The sequence below is a fragment of the Paramisgurnus dabryanus genome, chromosome 18 (assembly GCF_030506205.2).
Source record: "Paramisgurnus dabryanus chromosome 18, PD_genome_1.1, whole genome shotgun sequence".
Classification (NCBI taxonomy): domain Eukaryota; kingdom Metazoa; phylum Chordata; class Actinopteri; order Cypriniformes; family Cobitidae; genus Paramisgurnus; species Paramisgurnus dabryanus.
The window spans coordinates 21149510-21173671 of NC_133354.1; the positions used below are offsets into that span (position 1 = coordinate 21149510).

The 24162-nt window shown below is 37.9% G+C and overlaps 1 protein-coding gene across 3 annotated transcripts in view; it reads right to left on the reverse strand.

Moving 5' to 3' along the window:
• The window catches only part of LOC135776499 (rho GTPase-activating protein 26-like), a 102201-nt gene extending 79990 nt beyond the window's left edge, over positions 1 to 22211 (reverse strand). For all 3 annotated transcript variants that reach the window (XM_065287261.2, XM_065287262.2, XM_065287260.2), the window contains exon 1: positions 21792 to 22211. In XM_065287261.2, coding sequence (XP_065143333.1) covers positions 21792 to 21945 — 154 coding nt within the window. In that variant the 5' untranslated portion in view covers positions 21946 to 22211. The remainder of the gene's footprint in view (positions 1 to 21791) is intronic.
• Positions 22212 to 24162: the final 1951 nt, after the last annotated feature.

Sequence of the window (24162 nt, forward strand, 5' to 3'; positions counted from 1 at the left end):
CTTGGCAGAAATGTGCAGGCAGCATTTCCAGTTGTTAGCACTACATGTCAACAGTGAATGCATTGTGGGTACATCCCTAAAAAGCTGTTATCCATTTAACATTTACATCACTTCTGCACTTTGTGCATGCTTATTGTTGGCTCTTATAAACAAAATGTTGAATGCTACCGCAGTTGTAAGTTGCTTTTGCCAAATGAATGAACAATCTATGCTGATGTGCTGTTTCATACTATCCATGCTAGCGCTAAATCATCAACCAGCACATCAAAGGCTGATTTTAATTAACATAGCCTCTAAGGGGATAATGATACAAAATCTCCATTCATACAGATCTGGGGTGAGTACATCAATATGCACTTTGATCCTCTAGAAACCATTTCAAGCATTGCTTGCTTTCCCTGAAGGTGAAATTAATGATTCAAATTATTCATGAGATTAAGCGTGCCAGCAAGCTGAACATGTGCTGAGTGTGATGTTTGCAGGCAGGCTAAAGTGCTGCTGATGATGCGTCGCACCGGGATCTCCGCTTCTGCTCGGATTGTAGGTCAGCGGGGAAATCCCATTAATACGGCAAGCCGTGACGGATAACTTTAAACCTCCATGCATGTGTTCTTGCGCTCGCTTGCGTTTGTGTGCCTCTTTGTTATTTAAGCCCAGAACGGGTTTAATTGTGTTGAACGTATGCTGTCGCTCGACCCTGGAGCTGTAAAATTTCACAGCACCTGCCACTTTCTGTGCCGTCCTACAGACACGCTGAATGGGATAGAGCTGTAGCTCGGTAAGCAGGCGCAAGGGATCCCTGTTATCTGGATGAGGCAGACGGATTGGGGGAGGGTGCTCGTACCACTGAATGACAAACCCAAGAAACACCCTTTCAGGATTTAAATGCTGGTTACATGAAACCCAAATAGTCACTGTTTATTATAAGAGAATGAAAATGCTAAGATCTGAAACTCAATCTTAAGGAAGCCGCTTTGAAACTGTAGCCAAATTACATGCAACCAATAGTAAAAATACATTTAAAGGTCACCTATTATGGCAATATTAAATATAAGTCTCAGGTGTGCCCAGAATGTGTCTGTGAAGTTTCAGCTCAAAATACCCCACAGATAATTTATTATAGCATATCCAAAATGCCCCTATTCAACAGCCCAGTTGTATAACTTTTTTTACATTATCTATTACACTCTCTAAATATGTTTCTATGTTAATATTATACTTTGTTGATACAAATACAGTTGTTAATGGTTTATTTAGGGCCCTATAATCGGAATCGTGGAATTTTACATATTTTGAATAAAATTCTGTTTTTGTGTGGGAGAAGAACGTATGTCATTTTAATCATTAAAATTAAAGGCACACTCTTTTATGACTAAAATAACAGTAATGGGTAAAAAAAATAATTGCCAAAAATTAAAACGGATAAAACGGAATTTGGACAATTTAAACGGACAAAACGGAATTTGGGGAAAAATAAAACGGAATTTGGGAAAAAAATTTTTTATAGGGCCCTATTTATTATTTCCTTTTAATAAAATTTTCTTTTCTTAAGAGCCTTTTCCATGTAAGCTAGAAAGGCATGTCTGGTTTCATACACCCGACATCAATCAAAATCTTTGACAAAACCTCAGGAAAACGACATACTGTTTAAAGAGACACTGTGAAAAAATTCAGTAGAAATTACAATGTTATTGCAGCTGGGTTGCCGGTAATTTACTGTAGATTTAAATTTATGTTATTTACTGGCAAGAGTTTGTTCAAAGTTAAATAAATTTTAAATATTAAGTCTTTATCTTTACAGAAAAAAACTATACAATAACAGCCTCATGCAAAGCATTCTGGGAACCAGAAATCATCATCAACCTTTTTCAGTTTTTTGCTTCAGATTTTGTTTCCCAGAATGTTTTGCTTGATGCTGTTTTATTAGTTTTACTCTGTAAAGACAAAGACTTGTAAATGTTTAATGTTCATTTAACTTGGAAAAAAATGTTGCCAGTAAAAAACATAAATTTAAATCTACTGTAAGTTACCGGCAACCCAGCTGCAATTTCTACGGAATTTTTTTACAGTGGATCTTTTAGATCTAGAAGATCTCTTAGACAGTCTTGGACAATACATTAAATTATGTTTTACAATGTAATTATAATCATGTTCCTGGTTTCAGTGTTTCTTTTCTCATGTAAAGCTGCTAAGACAATGCAACATTGTAAAAAGCTCTATATAAATAAATAGAACTGAATTATAATGCATTAACTCTTTCCCCGCCAGGATTTTTTTCAAGTTGCCAGCCAGCGCCTTCTAAAAAATTTTCTTTTTTAAATATATAAACATACAATATATCAAATGAAAGGACAGACCCTCTGCTTTCAAACAAATACATCTGTTTCCTCCTATCTTCATTTGTTCTCTTTTATTACCTCTTAAATATGGGTAGGTTTCTTAAAAAATACCACATTTTGAGCAAAAAGCTGATATAATTGCATTTTTGTAAAGGAGTTTTGTTAGAGATCAGATTCAGAACAATTATCAAAACATACACAGAGTTTTAACTGTTTTTGGACTTAGTGGATGCTTCTGTAGTTTATAAGTTGGGTAAGAGCGCCACCTCGTGGATATTAGCAGAAATATGGATTTCCGTAAAAACTTGACATTGGCAGGGAAGCGTTTTCTCTTAATTGAGAGATAACAAGTCACATCAGTTAACTCAGATAACTCATCAATGGCGAAAAAAAGAGTTAACTTATGTTGACAGATGTAACGTTGGATTTTAAAGTCACAATGAAACGGAAGTAGCGATTGTCTTACTTCCCGTGGTGACGTATATTCGAGTGAAATGGCTTTTAAAATGAAAAAAAAAATGAATCGATCAACCATCGAGAATTGATTGGATCATTGGAAGTTGGATCATGTTGCTATTTGCTAATGCATGCAATCTTTTCTCGAGTTGCGCCCACCCGGCATACCCTGTGACCGGAAGTAAAAAGATATTGTTTCGAGGAGGGGAGGAGACTTTGATTAAATATTATGAGGGCACATGCATTTAAAAAAATAATGAAGCTCACAGATATTTAATATGTAAAAAAACACAATATTTAAAAAACTAATTTTAATTTCATTGTGACTTTAAATATGTCTTAGTAAATGCTGAAATTAATATATACTACCCTGAATATCATACCCTGAAGAAGGCTGTTTTGTGCCGCTACGCGTGGGTTGTTTTCCATACCCCATGTATTTTTAACTTTCTAATTTGAAGTAGCCAGTTTAATAAAGGCTTTTTAAATTTTTCATTGAAGAAGAGTGCCTTGGATTCATCTTTTTGATAATATATACCAGGGGTTCTCAAAGTCCGGACTCCGGTCCGGATCCGGACCCGACGGCAACTTGATCCGGACCCGCGTCCACTTCATATTACAAGTGCATTAATTTCTATGTGATTGATTAAATGTGTGCATTTGCTATTTTACAAATGCATATTAAACTTGTAAACCATTCGTTTTTGGTTCTTTTTAGATTTAAGAGTATTCCTGGTCTGAAATTAAAACGAGTTATTTAAAAATTTCCTGTGTGACAATGTAAGCCATCACACCCAGATATTAGCACAGCTACTTCATGTACTACGGCTTTTGATCAGTCCTTACCAATCACTGTTGGTTTGAGTCGTTTAAAACATGCATTTAAAAAAGCAATACTCGTCAAACATAATCTTATACATATTCTTTATTATCATGAAAATACCTGAAAAAGTTTGAAGAACAGCAATATAAATATATCCTTAAGACATTTCCTGGAGCTGCGTGTGTCTGGTTCTTCGTCTGCAGCACATATTAAGTTTCTGCCCGAGAGCGCCCCCTGGCTTTTGGATGTAGCGGCAGTTCACCGTAATTCATTGAGAAGCATAGCAAGCATCATCAGCCAATTTATAGGTGCACCCCTAATTTTGGTCAGTGTCTCTGCCTACCAACCACACTTTTTTGCCATGGTTTATGCATCTGATGGAGAACAAACTGTGCCATTTCTCTAATTAGATTGCTCTGTATTTTGCACCTGGTTACTTTTGGCATATTTCTTGTGTTTATTTATTTATTTTTTAACTTTAAATGCAAAATACACTTATGTTTTTCCCAAACTATTTGTGTTGATTTGTTATATTAAAGCTCCAGTGTGTACTTTTTTTAGTTAATTCTTAGCAAAAACCCATGTTTTCTTTCAAAAGTATGTGCTCATTCATGTGTAATTACTTCCACCCCACTAATTAAAGTATTCTCGTAAGTGTAGAATCTGCTATTTAAAATACATACCGCCGTAGCGCTCTCTGGCTGAATCCATGTTGTGCCTCCATCTTTGAAATACATTCGCCGACGAGGGACATTCCTGAAATTCAAGCTCCGCCTTTCGCGCTTTCAGAGCACACTCAAGCTGGCCGCGAGCTGAAGCCTACGGAGGTTGCATGTGTAGGCGGTATACGTCATCAAGACAGTCTTATTTCAGAATATTAACAATTATAAAGCTGACATTTATTCTTAGTTAATTGTAAATTGATGTAATATGCTTATGACTTGCGAATGTAATGCTCAGTTAATTTAAATAAACCAGGCTTGATGACGTATGCAGCCCGGATATGCGACCTGCGTTAGACTGAATCCTTCGGCCGCACGCCGTGATAAACCTGCGATCTAATGCTTTGAAAGCCTGTTGAAGAACTATTCTAGAGGACATTAAAACAAGTCGCCAAGGAAGCGAAACAGGGATTTTAAACGACAACGCGACTGGAAAAACATCAAGACCAAAGTCAATATTGGAGTTAGTTTTCCAAGATGGGGCTCATTGGACTCAAGTTACTTTCTATCTTCACCACAGGTAATTCAGCATATTCGTTTACATCTATACAGTTTATGTTGTAAACTTGAAGTTTTATAGTTCCTTGGCTAACTATAGCATGGGTATGCGTAACACTTGTTAGTGTAAACGTTCATGTGGTTTAATGTCTTGGAACAGCCACACGCCGTCTCTCCACCCATTTATGTAATCTGAGGTACTGAGATAAATGTTTTTCATCTTTTCTGAACTCTAACACAAACACACGGTGTACAGCGCTATTTTTAGCCTTTCATTGATAAAAGCGTCTGATCTGCGCGTCTTTCGTTTCATTTTACAAGCGTGTGAAAGTTGAGCGATCTTATTACCAATATCAGAGAAAGCTCTTACATATACACGGACATGTAACGTTTACTTAAACATAAGCATTGGACTCTGACATATTAGTTCGCGTCCATTTAAACCCGTCATTACTCTAGCTCATGAGTAAATGACAGGAGAGGAACTGGTCCACAGACCATCTCCTCAGTAATCTGAAGAGAAGCGGTCGAAAATGGACAAAAAGAGACCGATTTAAACACCAAGTGTAAACGTAATGTCTCTCTCTCGTCCACTTGTGATCTGATCGATGAAAACACATCTTAATACCAAGTTTAACAGCCCCTGTGATATTTTTCCTCGCGTGGATGAAAAAGGAGTGTCTAAGCTACGTTTATGATTGCTTTTTGTAACTTATGTGATTTTAAGCGGACATATCATGACAATCAGACTTTTTACATGTTTAACATAAATCTGTGTGCTTTGACGGATCACAGGCAAAGGACAATGCAAATTGTTCATTTTTTTTCATTGCTTTTGCTTTAGCTACTGGAAGCCATGTTAACCTTGGCATGACAGGGCCACCGTACTAGTTAAAACGCGTTCCGAATGGGGGGGGCTAGAAACTAATAATCAGTTGGTTGTCATATAGAGCTTTACCGCTAGATGGGAGTAGATCCTACACAGTGGGGCTTTAACAAATGATTTACATAAAGTTTTTCCGGACCTATGAAAATTATGGGAATTCAGATTTGGACCTTTGAATGTAAACTTTGAGAACCCCTGATATATACTATGAAATCCCATTGTGAAGTGTTTAATGTCCAGACCTAACTCGTGCAATGATGTGCGTGTTACAGATATAAAATATATGATCAGATATAAGACGCATGCTATCTCATACAGCTAAAGCTTATAACAGGAAAACCACACTATTCTGAAATGCGATGACCGACTGTCATGCTACAAAAAACTGCAATGTGTTAGTATCATTGCTACATTTAGTAAGTTAAGCTTCAACACAGCTGAAACTATCATAAACTACTTCCCTTTTTTGAGACAAAAATATCATTACGATCACAGCTACACAATGTACTTCTTCATTTATAAGAATCGACATTTGAGCAGCAATGTCTGACAATATTCAAGTTGACTAATTCTGTTGTGTTATGAGTCCAGAAATACAACACCATAAAAACCATCTCACATGCTTCAGTAAATGCATTGACTACTACTTCATAGCCTGTGGCCTCCTTTAAGATGAAACGCTGGAGATGCAGCTGGAATGTGAAATTTTTGCTTTTAACATCTACATGCAATAAGACCATGCATTAATACTAATGCACAGATCGCCTTAAAATTCATGACATAATGAATGTAGACAAGCTTTAGTAGGTCAGCTGCATGCTTCACTGGAGTCCCACATTGGTTTTCAAAGCATTTATAGGTTACTTCACTGCTTCAAAACACTTCACAAATGTTGCTGTCTCAATAATTGTAGGGATTATTGCATGTAAATTGTGAAGGTTTTCTACAGACAGATTCAGATTTATATTACATGGATTTATCATGTTTATGACAATTACATGTATGCATTTAGCAGACGCTTATAACCAAAACGACTTTCCAAAATTGAGGAATACAACAAGCCATAGGTGCCGATCCTGTGTGTGCCCAGGATTTGAGCACCCACCAAAATGGCCGGAAAAACACCAAACATGCTCAATTCATTTTAATCAAAAAACCTTTTGAAATACGGGAGCATCTACAATGCTTTTATGAATAAGCTGAATAAAGGGCTCTTCACATTTCATTGATAAAATGTGACTGTGCCACTTTCCTCCATCTTTCCAAAAGTGATTGGCCCTCCCATAGCGTCTGCCGTTGCTAAGCAACGTAAGGGGGTATGCACTCCAAAGCATTTACGCCTGCGGCTGGCGTATGTTTTCAATTGTTTCCAATGGAAGTGCTTCGTTTTCAAAAAAGCCAGTAGCTGGCGTTTTTCTTCGCTCAGTGTTGAGCGCCAAGAGTTGAAAAATATTCAACTCTAGATGAAAAGCTCAGCTTGTCAATGTCAGTTCTCACACGGCTGTCCAATCACAGTGGAGGAGGGGCGGGACAAATATCACAATAACCAACCGGCAACATCGTACAACGACTGATAAACAAAGCAGAAGTATCACAGCAAACAAAGCGCTCAGCTGAAGAAAGCTGGCAGTCGGCGTCTGCCTGGCGTTTTCAGCCATGTTTAAAAGCTTTGGTGTGGACACACCCTAAGATGTGCGTGATATTTTGCCGGCGGAAAAAGAAATCGGCGTCTGTGCAACAAGCAATTCATCTTTCGAAGGCAATAAACAGGAAAATTTTAGCACGTCACAGTCTTGTATTTTCACATTTACCTATCTTTTGCTGTCACTCTTTCATTAAAGTAACATAGTTATGAATCGCAATAGGTTAACAAAATGTTGAAAACTATTGCAATTGTAGCAAATGACCTTGATGAAAGTTAAGTAAAAGATCTGGATGCCGTCAATTTACATTGATTCGGGATGATATCAGGTGAAAATCATATGATCCCATCACGCTTATGAGACAATAATACACAGGACATTGACTTTAGTTTGACGCTTTAGGATTATATGAGCAGATGCACATGGTTTACATTTATGTTATCACACCATAAAATGTCTTTAAATTGCTGCTCTCCTTATAATAAAAATCACCAAGATAAAGCATTTTAAAAAAACTGCCACTGTACAAACACTCATCTATGTTGGTGATAAAGAGGAGCTCAGTCTTAGATTTCACCCTTGGCTGCTTGGGTTTTGGCACAGCACACCAATGCTAATCACCAGCTCACTGGGTGATGATCTATAAATCACTCACAGATTGTACCACAGCTTAAGCTTTCTTTTATATAAAAGCATCGGGCTTGAATTTTGACAATACCTCTAACTAACAATCTTTTTAAACCCTCCCAGGGACCAGAGGGGGTAGTGTGAAGACTGAAAACCCATCTGCGGGGGTTATTTTTGGAGCTGCACGAGGGAAAATTGCTGTCTCACTGGCAGCACGCTGTAGTTTGTTTTGGCCTGTGGAGTGCCAGTAACAGCCTGGGGTCTTATGCTTACAGCTCACAGCTCAGAGTCATTAGCCCCTATAACATGCACACACTTGGCTGGGCCTGCCTGCCTGTGGCCTCCTGTGCAGATTACAACGGGATAATGTGGACTTCATAATAATGTGGGGGTGGCACCCATCTCTCATTACTGCCATTAGATTGATGTGGAGTTACTGAGGTGTCACTAACCTTGATGTTTATTTCTTTCAATCAATAAAGAGCAAGCACAAGTGCTACAAAGAAAGATCATAAATAATAGATAATAAATTGAATATCAATTGAGATGTGAAATGGCCAATAGGAAGCAGAACTATTATTCATATTGAAAGTAACCCCACCCCAACTGGTTTCTGGTTGTTCTAGACCAAAATGGTCTTGGAGGCATAAGGGTCTTATCCAGCAAAACGATTGTAAAAATATGTACTTTTAAACCACAACTTCTCATCTTCCACCACCCGTGTGACGCTCCAGCGTGACGTGTGTGAAGCAGCGTTTACAATTGTGGAGAAGGAGGACCGTTCCGAAATTGTTGTATGTGGAATGATACTAATTAATGTCTTTGTGTTAGTTTATTGTTTTAAATGGTCCACAAGTGTGCGTTTCACAAATGTAACACTTGACCTTTCGACGTGCTTATGCAATTATGTGAGGTCACGCTGACACCTCACACGGCTGGTGCAAGACTAGAAGTCATATCAAAACTTGATGTCATATATCCGGAAAGTAGAGGCCTGTAGTCCAAACCGGCCTTTCTCTGCAGTACTTAAAAAAAGCAAATTCTGTATCTTTTGGCATTAAACTTTGAGCTTTATAATTTTACATGCATTATTTATGCTCTAACGGCAACCTTAAGCTTTGTTTATACTCGCGCTTTTGTCTGCACCACGAGCCTCCGCTGAACGCATGTGTGTCTCAACAAACGGACGAGGCGTTTATAGTTGGCACACTCGCTGTTGCACTATTCTTTCAACACAAAGGGGGCGATGCAAGCTATCGAGTCCAAAAACAAACACAGAAGAAGAGGATGGAAGTCATCGTACGATGGAACAACCCTGGTGCTTGTAACATAAGAGCTTGATATATAAATATGAAAACATGAATAAAACGTCAATCTCTTAAATATGTCTTTATTAAACATTATAATTTCATTATTTTTTACTAAACAAACAGTGCTAAAGGTTTGTATTTTATTCCTCATCCAGAGGTACATTTAAAACAAATATCAGCCAATAATTCTCAATCATATGTAAATCTTTAGTATTTTAAATGGTAAGGTTTACTTGAATACTTTACTTAAAGAGTGTCAGATAAATACTATATGCATTGTTGTTCATTAAAGGCACACAAGGCAAGTCTGAGTATTATTTGTCTACTAGCTCCCCCTAGTGTCTGGGAGTAAATGCGTTCTATATCTAAGACTATACGAGACTGAAGGACACCGGGTCGGATACAGCGAACTTGCAAGTGGGGTATTCTTCCTACAGACGGTAGGGGCGGGCGAGAGAGTCTTCATTCGTCATGTAATGAGTCATTTAACCATATACCGACTTACGAAGATGATTTATTAACATAAAAATGCTGCCTTGTGTCCCTTTAAAGAGATACGTCACAGGCTTGCCCGTTCGTCCATAATCGCCTTGAGGTCGGTCATTTTCGGAAGCGGAGCCGCGCGCGCAGTTACAAAAATTGCCATGCACACCTCCACACAAAATGGGGCCTCGTGCACCCGACGCGCACAACCGCCCACTCCACGTTGACGTAATTTTTGCCACGCGCACCAACCGTGTGTGCCTCATAAGTCTTGAAAAGTGAAGCCTCTGGCTCTTTGATCGCCCACTGGTGTTTGACCGCAGTACAAGTCACAAACCCCGCCCTATTCAATTTAAACGAATGGGACTCTGCTCTAAATAAAAAAATTATAATAAAAGTTTCTTATGATTAGCATGGTTAAACTGGGCGAGCGAGCGTTTAGGCAGAAGTTTGATACCGCGGCACCTTCTCTGGCTCCATGGATGATTCCTTCTCCACATGCCTTGGCTCCAAACTGACCTTTTTATGTAACACGGCGGCGACCATGGTCAGACATTTTTAGCTTCAATTCATTACAATGGAGGGAGGCAACGTCGCGTCGTCCATCTTTTTTTACAGTCTATGGAACAAACACGCTCATGCACACGCGGCGAGTATAAACATAGCTTTACACACTAAATTTGAAAAACGGGATCACGAAAAACGTCCACTTTGATTGTGTATACAAACCAGGCCCTCTAGGATCAATTTTAGATACAGATAGCTCAAAGTTTACTGACATTACTGAGGATCCTGTGCAACAACAAAAAATCCTTCTCAAAAATAAGTGTAGACAGTTCTGCCTATGCTGAATGTAAACCCTAGGTATTTTTTAAGTCTGTTGAACAGAGATGAGCTCAACGGGATCATGTATCTGAGTGCTGCACCATGTGACCGTTTGATGACACAGCGTTTCTGTTTAAACTGATGGCACAGTCAGTAAAAGATAATAGCCAGTGACAGACTTCTTCACACTAGTCTATGATCCCTGTTAATTATTCATTCTTTTCACGCACACAATGACCTGCAAAGTGAATTTCTTTTCACAGAGCCTCAGTCCTGCAGCTCACGCCCCTCTATAAAGTACAAGTCAGCCGAAAACAATGTTCCCATTATAATACTTCCCCAGTACTGCTGAAATAATATAATGGGAAGACAAAATTTCACAAGCACTCTTTCTTGCACAATTAATCATGTTGTGACATCTACATTTACACGTTTGGCAGAGCATTTATCCAAAGTGACTTACAGTGCATTCAAACTATACAGTTTTATCAACCTTTGTGTTCCCTGGGATCCAACACATACCTTTTGAGCTTTTTTTGGTTTTAAATTTTTAATGTAAACTCAAATATAAACATACTAGTTAATTAACAATGTGTTCAGGATAGAGACAGACATCTGGCAAGATTATTTTGACTTGTCTGTTAAGATCTTGGAATATCCCGACCTCAGTAGTTCTGTATGGCCAGTAAAGGCTTGTGAACACTTGTTCATTGTCCTACTGATCTCCTCCTGGGGACTCACTGGTTTTACACACAATTAGGACATGGGAGAGAGGCCTTGAGCCACAATGACCGGCATTCAGAACCAAAAGGAGAAGTAACCAGAGGGGATTTACTCTAAACCCACACATTTCAGGAAGATGGTTATATTGAAAGAAATATTGAATAATGGTCAGTTCATTCCTTAGCATTTCTCTGTGTGTGAGTTATTAATGACAGATTTTAATAATCGAGTAAACCATTTGTATCTCCAGTCAAGTTTATCTGATTTCTAATGGACATTCTGCAATTCCCAACTGCTTCCAGCAAAGGAAACATTTCTAGGATTGTCTGATGGAACAAAAGCCTGTGGTCTTAGCAATACTCATGACCGATCGCCCACTTTCCTTTTGTTCCTGTGCTGTCAATAGGCCAAAGAGAGGTCTTCAGTGTACAACAGACAGCAAGACAGCTGATCGTCTACTAGTCGGACAATATCTGGCACAGTGATGGGAAAACTGTACTTTTATGAACATCTGCCTGACCCTCCTACATGACTGAAAACACCTGCGATTCAGTCCGCTCTCCAGATGAGACGGCGAAGACTGGAAAGTCCTGAATATGACAGCTTCAACAACACATTAATTAAAACCAACTGGTTGACAATATCCTACAATGCAGTTCAGAGCAAACAAATGTACTTTTGCTTGATTTTGGTGTTCAAGTCTTGAAATTATTATTTGGACATTTGTTATATAAAACAGAGGTTGTTGTGTAATGATATTGTACTGTTAGTTACTGGGGTTACTCTCCACCAAACAACTGAATGTTTGGATGGAATGAAATTATATGCACCACCCGAGGCCAAAAACTGGCTTTAAATTTCCATTGTGTGCGGGTGCATTGTTCCCTGACTAAAGCTTTTCAATCTTAATGTTCATACTGCGAAACATGTCTTACAGCTTAACATGGCTAGTAAAAATGGCTGGGTTATTTTTTTACCATGTTGGTTAAATAGTGGACAAAACACATATTGGGTTAAAAATGACACAATATTGGGTTGTTGTTATGCAACCATGGGTTAGCAGTTGGCCTAAAACAACCCAGCATTGGGTCAATTTTAACCCAGCGGTGTGTTCTGTCCAATATTTACTAGGGCTGCACGATTCGGAGAAAAAAATCTAATTGCGATTTTTCTGATCAAAATTGCGATTCGCGATTTAAAGTGCGATTCATTGGTATATAATAAAAGAGCTACATCCAGGTTTGTTGTGGTGGTTTTAATAGCACCAAAGAAAGATGCTGTGCTACTGTTTATTTAAAACCTCTTAAACATTGTGCCAAGTTGTCTGCAGGACTTTGCTCTTCTGCAGACAAACTTTTTTTTAATCTAAGGACATTAAAATACAATTTAACATTTTTTTGTTTGAAAGTTTTATTTAAAATAACATATAGGCCAACGTATTTTGGCTGTCACTACAACAATGCTTCTGACAAGCAAATGTTTAGTTTTTTCTTTTAATCATAAGACTATACTCATCTTGTTTTACTTTTCAGGCATCTGTAATAAATGTAAATATATTAGTTATTAGAATCTATGATTTAACATAAGCAAAAAATACAAATAAAACACTGCACAGTCCTCACTGTATGATTTTAAATGTGGAGCTGCAGAAGCTTGTTCAGTTAAGAGTAAGGAGTGATTTTAATTTTTGGTGTGTAATAAACATTTCTGACACAGAAAGCACCAGGTTACTGTCTGTCACTTTAAGACAGCTTTAAAACTGCTCTGCTTCAATATACTGATAAACATCCAGCTGTTTATGTTCACTTAGACAAGAAAGAAAACTTAAGTTTAGTGATCACGCGTGTGCTGACTGCTCTCTGTGTGCGCGCTTCATGAACCCTCATGCCTGTAAATATTCAAAGTGGTGCAGATGTGCGCGTGCAAGAAAGTATAATGTACCTCTTTCGTCTGCTGTGTTCCAGGCTTTAATGAAACCTGCTTATAGTCTGATGAGGCGCTTGTCATTGTTTGCGATGCATGACGAGAAACGGACGTTTATACACACCTTTCTTTAATTCCAACATTACACAAAAGGGAAATGTTTTCGCGCATTTCTGTCGTTTCATTTGCCGGTTATTGAGTTATAATGGGTTTTTAAAATGACTGAATCCAAAATCTGCCACTTCATGACATTCCGCGTTGTGCAGTTAATTCCATTTGTATGCATTTCGCGATGCTGTCCGTGTTTTCCGCATCGCGGAAATCATATGGCCGTACACTTTTTTGAGGAGTTGAACTGCTGCTCGCGCTCATGTTTTCCAAATGGTGTTATCTGACGTGTAGTCAGCACCTCAGTGTTAATGCACTCTATTGGTTTAAACTGCATCAAACGTAAAATGCGCATGAAGCGAACTGTCAAAAACTGCGTACTAGATGATTGTTATATTTGATAGTTTTGAATCGAAATAATCGCAGCTCTTGCGATTCGAAAATCGCATCCATTCACATCGCGATTTCGGTTTAAAAAACGATTAATCGTGCAGCCCTAATATTTACACAACAATTTTAGAGTGTACCATAAGATACAGCATAATTTTGATTTGTTTTAATGGCTTGAGATCTTTAAACAGTATGCAAAAACAGGATATAACTGCTTTCAAGCACTAGTTCAACTAGTTTATATTCTGTGGTAAACAGAAAATGTATTTCCTGTTAAAACAGGTTGTTAAGGTGGGACGAATCAAAGGGCTTTGTACTTTAACGTTAAGAGGCTTTTATTCATGCTGTAAAATAATGATTTGCTTGCAGTTTATGATCTGGGCGGGTGGTATTAGTGACACTTTAACATGACAAACATTTGTAGAGTCATCAATTGTATTTATCTTGAAAAGAAAAACACTACATTTTAAATGTGTATGCTTCAGAGTATCCTTTATCAACTTTTAAATACTTTTATACACCATTAACCAGCTGTTTTTAAAGTTAAAAGCAATGGATACCATCTCAAAAATAATCCATATTTGTTTTCATGTGTAAGCCAAGTCAAACTTTAGAGAATAAAGTAATCGATAAAATCGATAATCATCAATAATGAAATTCATTGTCAATGTCTGTGACATCACATGCTTAAACTCTGTAGTGTGTGGCTTTTGTACTTTTAAAAGTACACTTTTACACATAAATAAATACCCTGATTTAGTGCCTTATTTAGCTGTAATACTGGGAGAATCTGATTGAGTAAATGTTTATGTTTTTATCTGATAAGTCGAATAAAAAAAGCCTGATTAATCGATAATGAAGATAATCATTAGTTGTAGCTCTACAATAAATGCGCAGGGGAAAATCTATTAATTTTTCACCTTATAAAATCTTCAAACACAACAACCAGGCTATCAAAACATCTTACTACATCGACTACATTCCTAACCCTGCTAGCAGCTTAATAATTTTAATAAAAGTATGTCAGGTCTGTGTCACTAAATGAAATGAACATCTTGCTTAACTGCATCCTTGATATCAGCCAAAATGTTTTCAGTAAAAATGTTCGCGATGCTTTTGTGCAGTTATTTCAGGAAAGAAAAATCAATATCAATATTTTTGTGCTGTCAGTTGACTAAACAATAAACAATTTCCTTGCTTTTAATGTGTGATCTCAAGTTTTGAGTTGAAATTTGCTTATAACTGCAAATTTTATTTCCCCATAGTACCATCCGTTTCTGAATAATATCATATATTTTTGGCACTGGCAGGACTTAAATAAAGAATTAAAAAGTTATTCAAATAAATGTAACCCGAGTAAAAAACAATGCATTAAACTCTTTATATACAGTATATTACACAATAACTACTTATATCTGCTTTATTCACTAAATGTAGTCATTTTCTCATCACATTAAAGGGATAGTTCGGCCAAAAATGATTTTAAACCCATGATTTACTCATGAATACAGAGGAGTCTAAGATGGCGGCGCTACCGGAAGGTAGTTATATACGTTAATAAAGTTTTAAATATGGATATTTCTACAACAACACCGCACAGATTACCCTAAGAAGACCTTTCTTTATCATCCTGGAGCCGTTTGGGTTTATTTTGTGAAGGATGGACGCACTTTTTTTGGGCTTGAAGGTCGTGGACCCCGTAACATTACATTTAATCAACTAAAAGATCTAAAACATTTTCTAAAATAACCGAAAATGTGTTTGTCTGAAAAACGATGGACATAGGCAACTCGGACAGCTTGGGGGTGAGTAAATCATGGGTTTAATATCATTTTTGGCCAAACTATCCCTTTAAGTGTGTTTACATGCATAAATAAACAAAATCGGCCTATTACTGTAGAGACCTGTTTTCACGTGTTTACGTGAAAATCAATAAACCTGCTATGCAGAAAACTGCTTTTACATGGGATTTTGAAATTTGACAGGTTACTCGTGGACAGTGGTGTCACCATCCAAAGTCCGTATACTAGTCAGGAAACTGGGCAGTCATGGCCTAATGGTAAAAAAGTCTGGCTTGTAACCTGAAGGTTGCTGGTTTGAAAAACAGAGAACATGGAATTTGAGAAATCATAAAATGGAATTTGGAAATTTAAAACGGATTTCATAGGGCGGTGCTATTAGCATTAGCAGTCGTGCACATCTTTTAGTAACAGAAAATCAAAAATGTGAATGTCTTCAAAATATCTCTAAAGCCTCCGTTGGGTCTTATAAACCTTTAAACTCAGTGAACTTCAGCAATTATTTCCTATGCAGGTAGCCACATGAATTTCACATCCAGCTGGATAGCACATTTGTGAAGTTCTCCAAGAAAACGTCTTCAGTGGCCTTCAACTCATTAACTTTTAAGGTATAACAGAAGAATGTTAAAATAAGATCAATTAATCTTAATCTCATGGCGCACGCTCACAGCAACATTTCACTCAAACAAGGCTAGTGTCCAAACCACAGCTGGTTTCTTAACCCCAGACTGTTTAACTCTCTCTGTATTAAAAAGCACTTTGGCTTACACCAAAACCTGCAGGTGTCCCTGAGTCAAAGCAAAAGCAAAAGTTTATTTAAGGCCACATCCCCACAAAGCCAGTGCTTCCCCTATCCAATCATTTCTTTTTAATCCAATTTTTTTCCCTCCGTAAACACGGAGACGTCCCAAGAAATGTGTAAGGTGTGAACAAATTGCAGAAACAACTCCTTACGGGCCGTATCATAGTGAGGAGGGGTTTGTCATCGCAACAACAATTTACCTTTCTGCTCTTTGACACGGGGGGTTTAAATACAGATCAACATTCATAACGAGAAATATGTGCAAACTGGAATAAAGCAAAGATTAAGGAGCTTCGTTCTCACTATCTTTGCTGAAACTGAGATTGATCTTCAGCTTCATAGAATAGTGCACGACATGGGCAAGTTCATGACATGTACAGATCAGAAAATAAATGCACGCGCCTGGTTTCTCCAGAGAGAAATAGCAGAAGCTAAGCAAACATACATTTTCCTTGTATTTTCCGTAATCGTGTGAAAAAAGGGCTAAAATATACAGATTGGCTGTATACACAAAGATGTCGGTTTTAGATTTATCCACTCTGCGACATGGTTTCAAAAAAATAGCGGATTCAGGCTCCCAAAACATGGATTCGTCTGGACAAAACGGCGATTTAATATAAAATGTGTACGTAAACAGCTAAACGCGGCTCCGTGTGGAAAGGCTCTAATGCCGCTTTTTCATTGCATAGTACCCCACGGATCAGGTCGGTTCAGCTCACTTCACTTTGGTTTGCTTAGCTTTTCCACCGAGATTAGTATCACTTCAGAGTGGGAGGGATTATAGGCGTGTCATTATATGTGCGCAGCCTACTGCTGTGACATCATACAAGTGACAGCGTCATTGGAATGCTATACGTTTCAATACATTCATTTATTTGTCAGTCCGCCACAAAATCAAAATTGATCACCACAAATAAATGTTTGCAAATTGCATTTATCACTACCTCTGTCTCACATTATGTTTTGTACAAACACCCAGTCGACGCTCTCCACTGAACCTCATTTAAGTTGCAAAATGTCGCGCATTTTCGCATCGCAAGTCTGGAAAACACTAGTAGGGTGTTCCTGATTCTTAACCTGTGGATGTTTTTCACCGCTAAAAGGAAGTTTGGGAACTTACAACAAAACACAGATAACAAAAGGTAAGCTAACCGGCCAAAACCGTGGGGTACTCTGCAATGGAAAAGCGCAAAGTCCACAGAACTGCTCCAAAACAATAAACCTGGAGATCTACCATCCACCTTTGTGTGAACAACAACGCACAAGCATAAATTTAAAAAACTAATGCGTCGTCTATGTCGAAGAGGCTACTGCATAGGTCCTATGACAGGGGCGTAACTATAGGTAAGCAGGGTAAGCGGTGCTTACGGGCCCGGACCAATCAGGGGCCCGCCCGACTGGAAGAATTTGATTGACAGTCGGCGGGCCCTATCACATATTCGTTACTTTCCGTAGTTCCCAGGCTTTCTCATAGATTTTCAATAGGCTTGTTCCACTTCATGCGGCGCCACAAGAACCGGCAGCCAGATGACGTCAAAGTTCCACGAGAGCGATTTAAAAGCAAACTCCTCCATATGGTTTCGCGAATCACTCTCGCGGTAGTTTGACGTCACCCGGTTGTCAATTCTTGCGGTGCATGAAGTCGAACAAGCCATCGCCCAATGAAATCACTGCTAGCGATAGAGCCCAACCAATCACAGCCCAGAGTTTCTGTGCACATTTGAAATTGGCTGGTTTGTATCTTTTGGTTTCTTAGCACAAACAAGAAACGATAACACTTTAAATACCTAAACACTACACCAGACACTGTAAAGCAAAGCACAAAGTGCAGCATTTTAAACGATATGGATCGATCCTGCGTATGTAATGATTGAGCTGTATTTTGTCTGAAGTTTAGAGCTGCTGTGTGCATCATGCCATCCAGAACTGAAGCCCTATGCTTCTATGTCCTATGCAGAACTATAAATTGACTTTAAGTTTTTATCTGCATTGTATGTGGTTGCTATGGCGTTGCTCTGTCTTTGTTTACTGAAAGTTTTACGAAAGTCGTGGTTTAATTGTTAAGCTGAAGGTCCCCAGTTCGATTTTCACTACCAGCAGGAAGCAACTTATCTTTCCCCCAATTGCTCCCCAGGCACTGCAATGATAGCTGCCCACTGTTGTGTGTGTTGTGTTCACAAAAGTGATGTATGATTGATGTTATCCAGGTATAAATCTAATGCGGCTATAATATCATATAAGGGGATGTAACATAATACTACTAAAAATAATAATTTCAACAGGAGAACCGAACATCGGGTGTCACAGTGGCACTTTTGCCTCACAACAAGAAGGTTACCAAGCATACAAACTCACACAATTTATAATAAATTCCTCAAAATTGGCAAAATAGTCTGAATAACCAGCCACAACTGGTCAGTCTGTAATGTTATTTAAATACTTTTTGCCTGTTTTGTCTACGTACTAGTGATGCAACAATACACTTAGTTCACGGTTCAATACAATTTTCGGTTCATGTCCACGGTTTTCGGCTCGGTTTCGGCTCTGATGCCTCTTGCGCGGAAGACGTGTTTGAGGCAAATAACGCACGTTTGCATCAATAACAAGCCCAATTTGTGTCATTGGCATTGCCCACCGCGAATTTGGACGCCGTTTGAGGCTTCATTTTAGCAGCCTTTGAATCGGAACAGCCTTACTAGCCTTCAGTTGTGCTTTGTGACACATTACGCAAATTACCCCACACGAATTTGCATCTTTACATTAATGTTGTATGCAATCTACACACGCAAATAATTAATCCACACCTCAGATTTAATAGACAGTGGTGCTGCTTCATTTTGATGTCATACTTCTGTTGGGTGTGTGCGCGAATGAAATCGTACACCAGCATTGTAATCAAAGTTCAAGCAGAGTTAATGCAGCTAGCGCACAGTGACTGGATATCAACTCGCTGTGGCGCAGATCACACGGGCGCGCACATTAACAAAAGTGCAGGGAATATAAAACTGACAGATTTGGATGGATAAACAAAAAAAAAAATGTAATTCACATGCGCGTATTGGACCGTGGGGGTCGAACTGAATGGTTCAATATTATATTGAGAATTGTGGCATCCCTACTACGTACCATCCGATACAGATCATAACAGAAAACATTTGAGCATCATTCCGTTACTATAGCAACTCCCTCCCATCCACAATCCACATCCTGACTGTAACGATCCACAGTGACCATAAACCACAACATTACATTATCCAAGAAACAGCACATCAAAATAATTGCAAAAAAAAGGCCTTGAACATCTATATGGCCAAAAACTGAATGACAGAAGTGTACAGACTCGCTGGGTTACGGTGACCTGTCTGAAGTCGGTCTGTGAATAAGTCACAGATCAAGAGCTTCTGCGGCTCTCGCCTCAAACATTTGGCAGAGTTGATGCAACTTTTCATGATGCTTAGCAGCAATCCAGAGGTAAACGTCAGCCCTCTCACAATAGAAAAAATACAGAAAAGTAAAAGAAAATGATGAATGAGTCTGACAAGCTCATACACACACGAGTTTACATTTTGTGTTCCAAGAACTACGTAACAAGTTATGAAGAGATTAAACGCAAATCTCCAACAATATAACTATGAGTCACCTAGAAGAAACCGTGAGATTGATGTAAGCTTTATGTTATGTCACTCTGGCGAGGTTCATAGAGCATGAAGATGACATCAAACCGCGGTTCAGATTGTTTCGAAATGTTATTCGCAGCCGAATAAAATAAACATTTATAAACGTTCATATAGCCACAGTGCAACACCAACTCTCTTGTGTAAACATGTGGCTCCAACCATCCAAGTGTAGCATTTTGTATTTTGTACAAAGTGTGGATTGAATCGCGCTTTGATGTTGTACAATCCTAACTCAACATTTTAATGTTAGGGATAGTTCACCCAAAAAATTAAATTCGGTCATTATTTACTCACTCTTGTGTTGTTACAAACCTGTATACATTTTGTTGTTCTGATGAACACAAAGAAAGATATTTTGAGAAATTTATATAACCAAACTCTTTGTGACCCCATTCACTTGTTTCCTACTAAAGTGAATGGGGTCAACGAACGGTTTGACAAACATTCCTCAAAATATTTTACAAAATATTTTTTAGTTTATCAGAACAACAAAGACATACAGGTTTGTAACAACATAAGAGCGAGTAAATGATGACAAAATTAAAAATTTGGGGTAAACTATCCCTTTAAGGCAACTAAGTAACTTTCTATTTTTACAGTGTACAGACAGTATTACATCTGTGACTATAATCTGATGTGTGAACACAACATTTCCACACTACACCTGTACATCCAGTTGTCATTCTCGAATTAGTGTGTTCCAGCTAAATAACAGGTTAGTGTGGTTAGTGTTCATGAAGCAGGTTGGGTAAAATGAGTAAAGCCGTTTACAATCTCTTACATGTTACACATTACGTAAACCAGGGCTTTGTCAAAAAAGCAGAAGATAAACTTTGACAGACGTGCAAAATCTCAGCTCTCTTTGCTTTACAAATGATTTGACAGAAATGCATCATTTCAAGGAAATGAAAATTGAAGAACCTGCCCAGACAAATATTTGTTGATCCATGTCAACCACATGAAACCGAGGCTTTCCCAGCTATAAGACGTTATGTCACAAACCAGAGGAATTTAAAATGCTCAAACTTGAGTTCAGACATGCCTCAGTATTCATCTAGTTTTAACAGAGACTCAAACTATCTGAGTGCTAGTAAGCACCCGCTCTGCTGGGACCAGCGTGTTTGTTTTGAAAGGCAATGGGGAGTGGAGTGGAAATTTCAGGCATTGTGTATAACTGCGGGTCAGTGCAGGAGGTCAACCTGACAGATGCTTATAAACTCAACAGGCACATACAGTGGCCCTAAATAGTATGAATCTTATGTATGAATTAGAATCAAAATATCGACTAAATTGGAAACCCACAAAAAATCATCGGGTCGACTCGATTGTGGTGTTGGCAAACAACCATTATAAACATTTTAAAGGCAATTACATTAATGGCCCAGTGTTGCTGTTTTTTGGCATAAGAACCAGCATAATGTGCTAGCCATTTGGGCAATGACATTTAAACATTTTACATTTTGATTTGTGTGGCTTGGCTGTCCAAACACTTTCTGAAGCCAACTGTTCCGTCAACTTACAACTGACAAGAGTGTCACTCTTAACAATAATGCATATATATTTTCACACGCCTCCCTAAACAGTAATCAATTGTAACTTAACAGCTCCTCTTGATTCTTTAAAAATTCTTTAAACATTAATCAAAAAAAATAGTTGTTTATTAATCTGCAATAGTATGTTATTACACATGACAAGACAAAGTGCATTCAACCGTGAAGTCATGATCACAGTCAAAGAAAAAAGCAAGCGTGTCTTACTTTTCAGTGCTTGAATCAAAGCTTTCCCGTCTTTAATAAGCTCTTTGATGAATTTATTAGTCTTCTCAAGCTCCAGCTCATGAGACTTGAGTCTCTCTCTGAAGTGCGGGCTGTCCAAATAACAGTCGCTGAACTCAAGCGCAGGCAGACCCATCCTAAAGCTCCGGTACACAAATATAACCAATGTAGGCAATGCAATGCAGTCGACGCAAAAATCCTTGAACTTATGATAAAACGCGTGTAAATGGATAACTACATAACGCTACACGGAAACGGATGCTGCTTAAAAAATCCCGACTGCATACCCTCTGCGATGCCGCAAGTATGCGTTAAATGTCGTGCAGCGATCTGTCAATCAAAGGAGAACCGCGCGCCTCGCATGACGACGTCATATAATGCTGGGTGACGATGTGAAGAAAACTCCTGGCTTGGGCGTTTTTAAACGCGCCTGTACCAACCTACCGTGAGGCGAATAATCCCGCGATTGACAGGTCTGTCGGCCAATAGCGTCGCTCGATTTCAGAGTAAGGTTGAGAGAATGAGAATGTAATTGGTTGGTCGAGAGCAATGACGTCACAAAGATTTGGGGATTTCGTGTTGTTTTTAGTTGTTTCAAAATTCAACACTTCAGTATTCAATATATTTATGTATATAAACTGCATAATCAAGACTATATAATTTGAGACTATTTATTTAAATAAACGATTTAAGATATTTTATAAATTATTTTTGTAGTTAAGAAGTGTGAATCTAAGCTCGAGTTTTTCAAATAATTTAGAAAATATTTGCTTTTATAGCATAATTTTGGTCATAATTTGGTCATTATTGAATAGCAAAATTATGACCATGTTTAACTTTGCTTTCTTATCTTATTAAATGATTTATTTTTAAAGCTTTAAATGACAAAGCACTGGTTTAGATAAAATAAAATTTGATTAGTATTTTTCGGATGCCATGTGACATTGAAAATCTATTGTTTAAAAGGCTACATGCAGTTTAGTACTTTTAGATCTGATAGATCTTGTATATTTCCACATACTTATGTCTTTTAAATACATTTCAGAAGCACATCAAGATATTTAAATGAAAATAAAAGATATCATGTCACACTACCAAATGATTCTTATCAGCATCTTACTGATTTATATATTGGTTTATAGTGTCATCATTGGTCTTTATTTTAATGCTAACCTTTCAGTCTCATAAACCCAGGCGCAACTTCAGGAATACTAAAACAGAGACTTCATGACACTGTTTGCAATATACACTGCATCAGGCATGAAGTGTAAAATGAATTATACTTGAAACAATCCCAAATTCCAGGCTTCAGCTTTGCTCCAGGGTTTGTTCTGCTCTTGCTGTCAATATACTTCTGGCAAAATCTTGTTCGAACCTGTCAGCATGTCCTGGTACAAGGCAATGCTGATACTGAAAGGCAAAGATATTTATAACTTAACTTAAAACAGAAGCTATAATATTGCCATTGCTGCAAAGAACTTTAGGAAGGAACATTAGACTGGTAGAGGAACTAAAATATATTTCATTAATAACTCCACAAAACAAGGCTAGTAAAATTAAGCAATAAGGTCCAACATAACATAATTATAATTGTATGTTCACAAAATAAGAATATTTTGGCCTTAGAATATAATTCCTATCAAGACAGGAAAAACTGTAATAACTCTTAGATACCTATAACTATTTTTTTTAGAAACAGTAAATTCTTCGCCATTAATACTCATTCACATGAATTCATATTCATTCATATCCAATCATCTAGATTACATGAATGATTTTTGGAACTGAGCCACTAGAAAGCGCTAGAAGGTAAACTACAAACGAATGCTTTCTAACAGACAAAAAAAGTTTTCATTGTTGTCAATTCTTATTGCATTACAGTGATAACTGATAAACGGGCAATATTAACAATATATATGTAAAATATGTTGTATTACCCAAGAACAGTAGTGTCCCAGAAACATTTTATGGCCAAAGCATTTGACTATTCGATTGCACCCTGTATGACAATTTGGGCATTCAGAAAAAGTTTGTCATCCATTAAAGATTTCTGTGGTCCTAGGCCAGAATTTGTCTGTCCACCAACAACTGATTAATGACCATTGTTGTGATAAAAAATGTCTCTGATAAAATTCTGCATTGTGTAAGATCATATAGTGTGCACCCAGAGGACATGGTACCATATTGTGCATTTGCTTCTTGTTGAGTTCATGAGCACCCAATGGCCAAGAGGTGACTGGTGTGATATTGGGACAGGTCTCATATATGGCATCTTAATCATAAGCACAGGGATGTCTTTGAAAGTGTATTTTATTTTCAGTGATATATCCAATGCTATTCCTTATCCCCTACA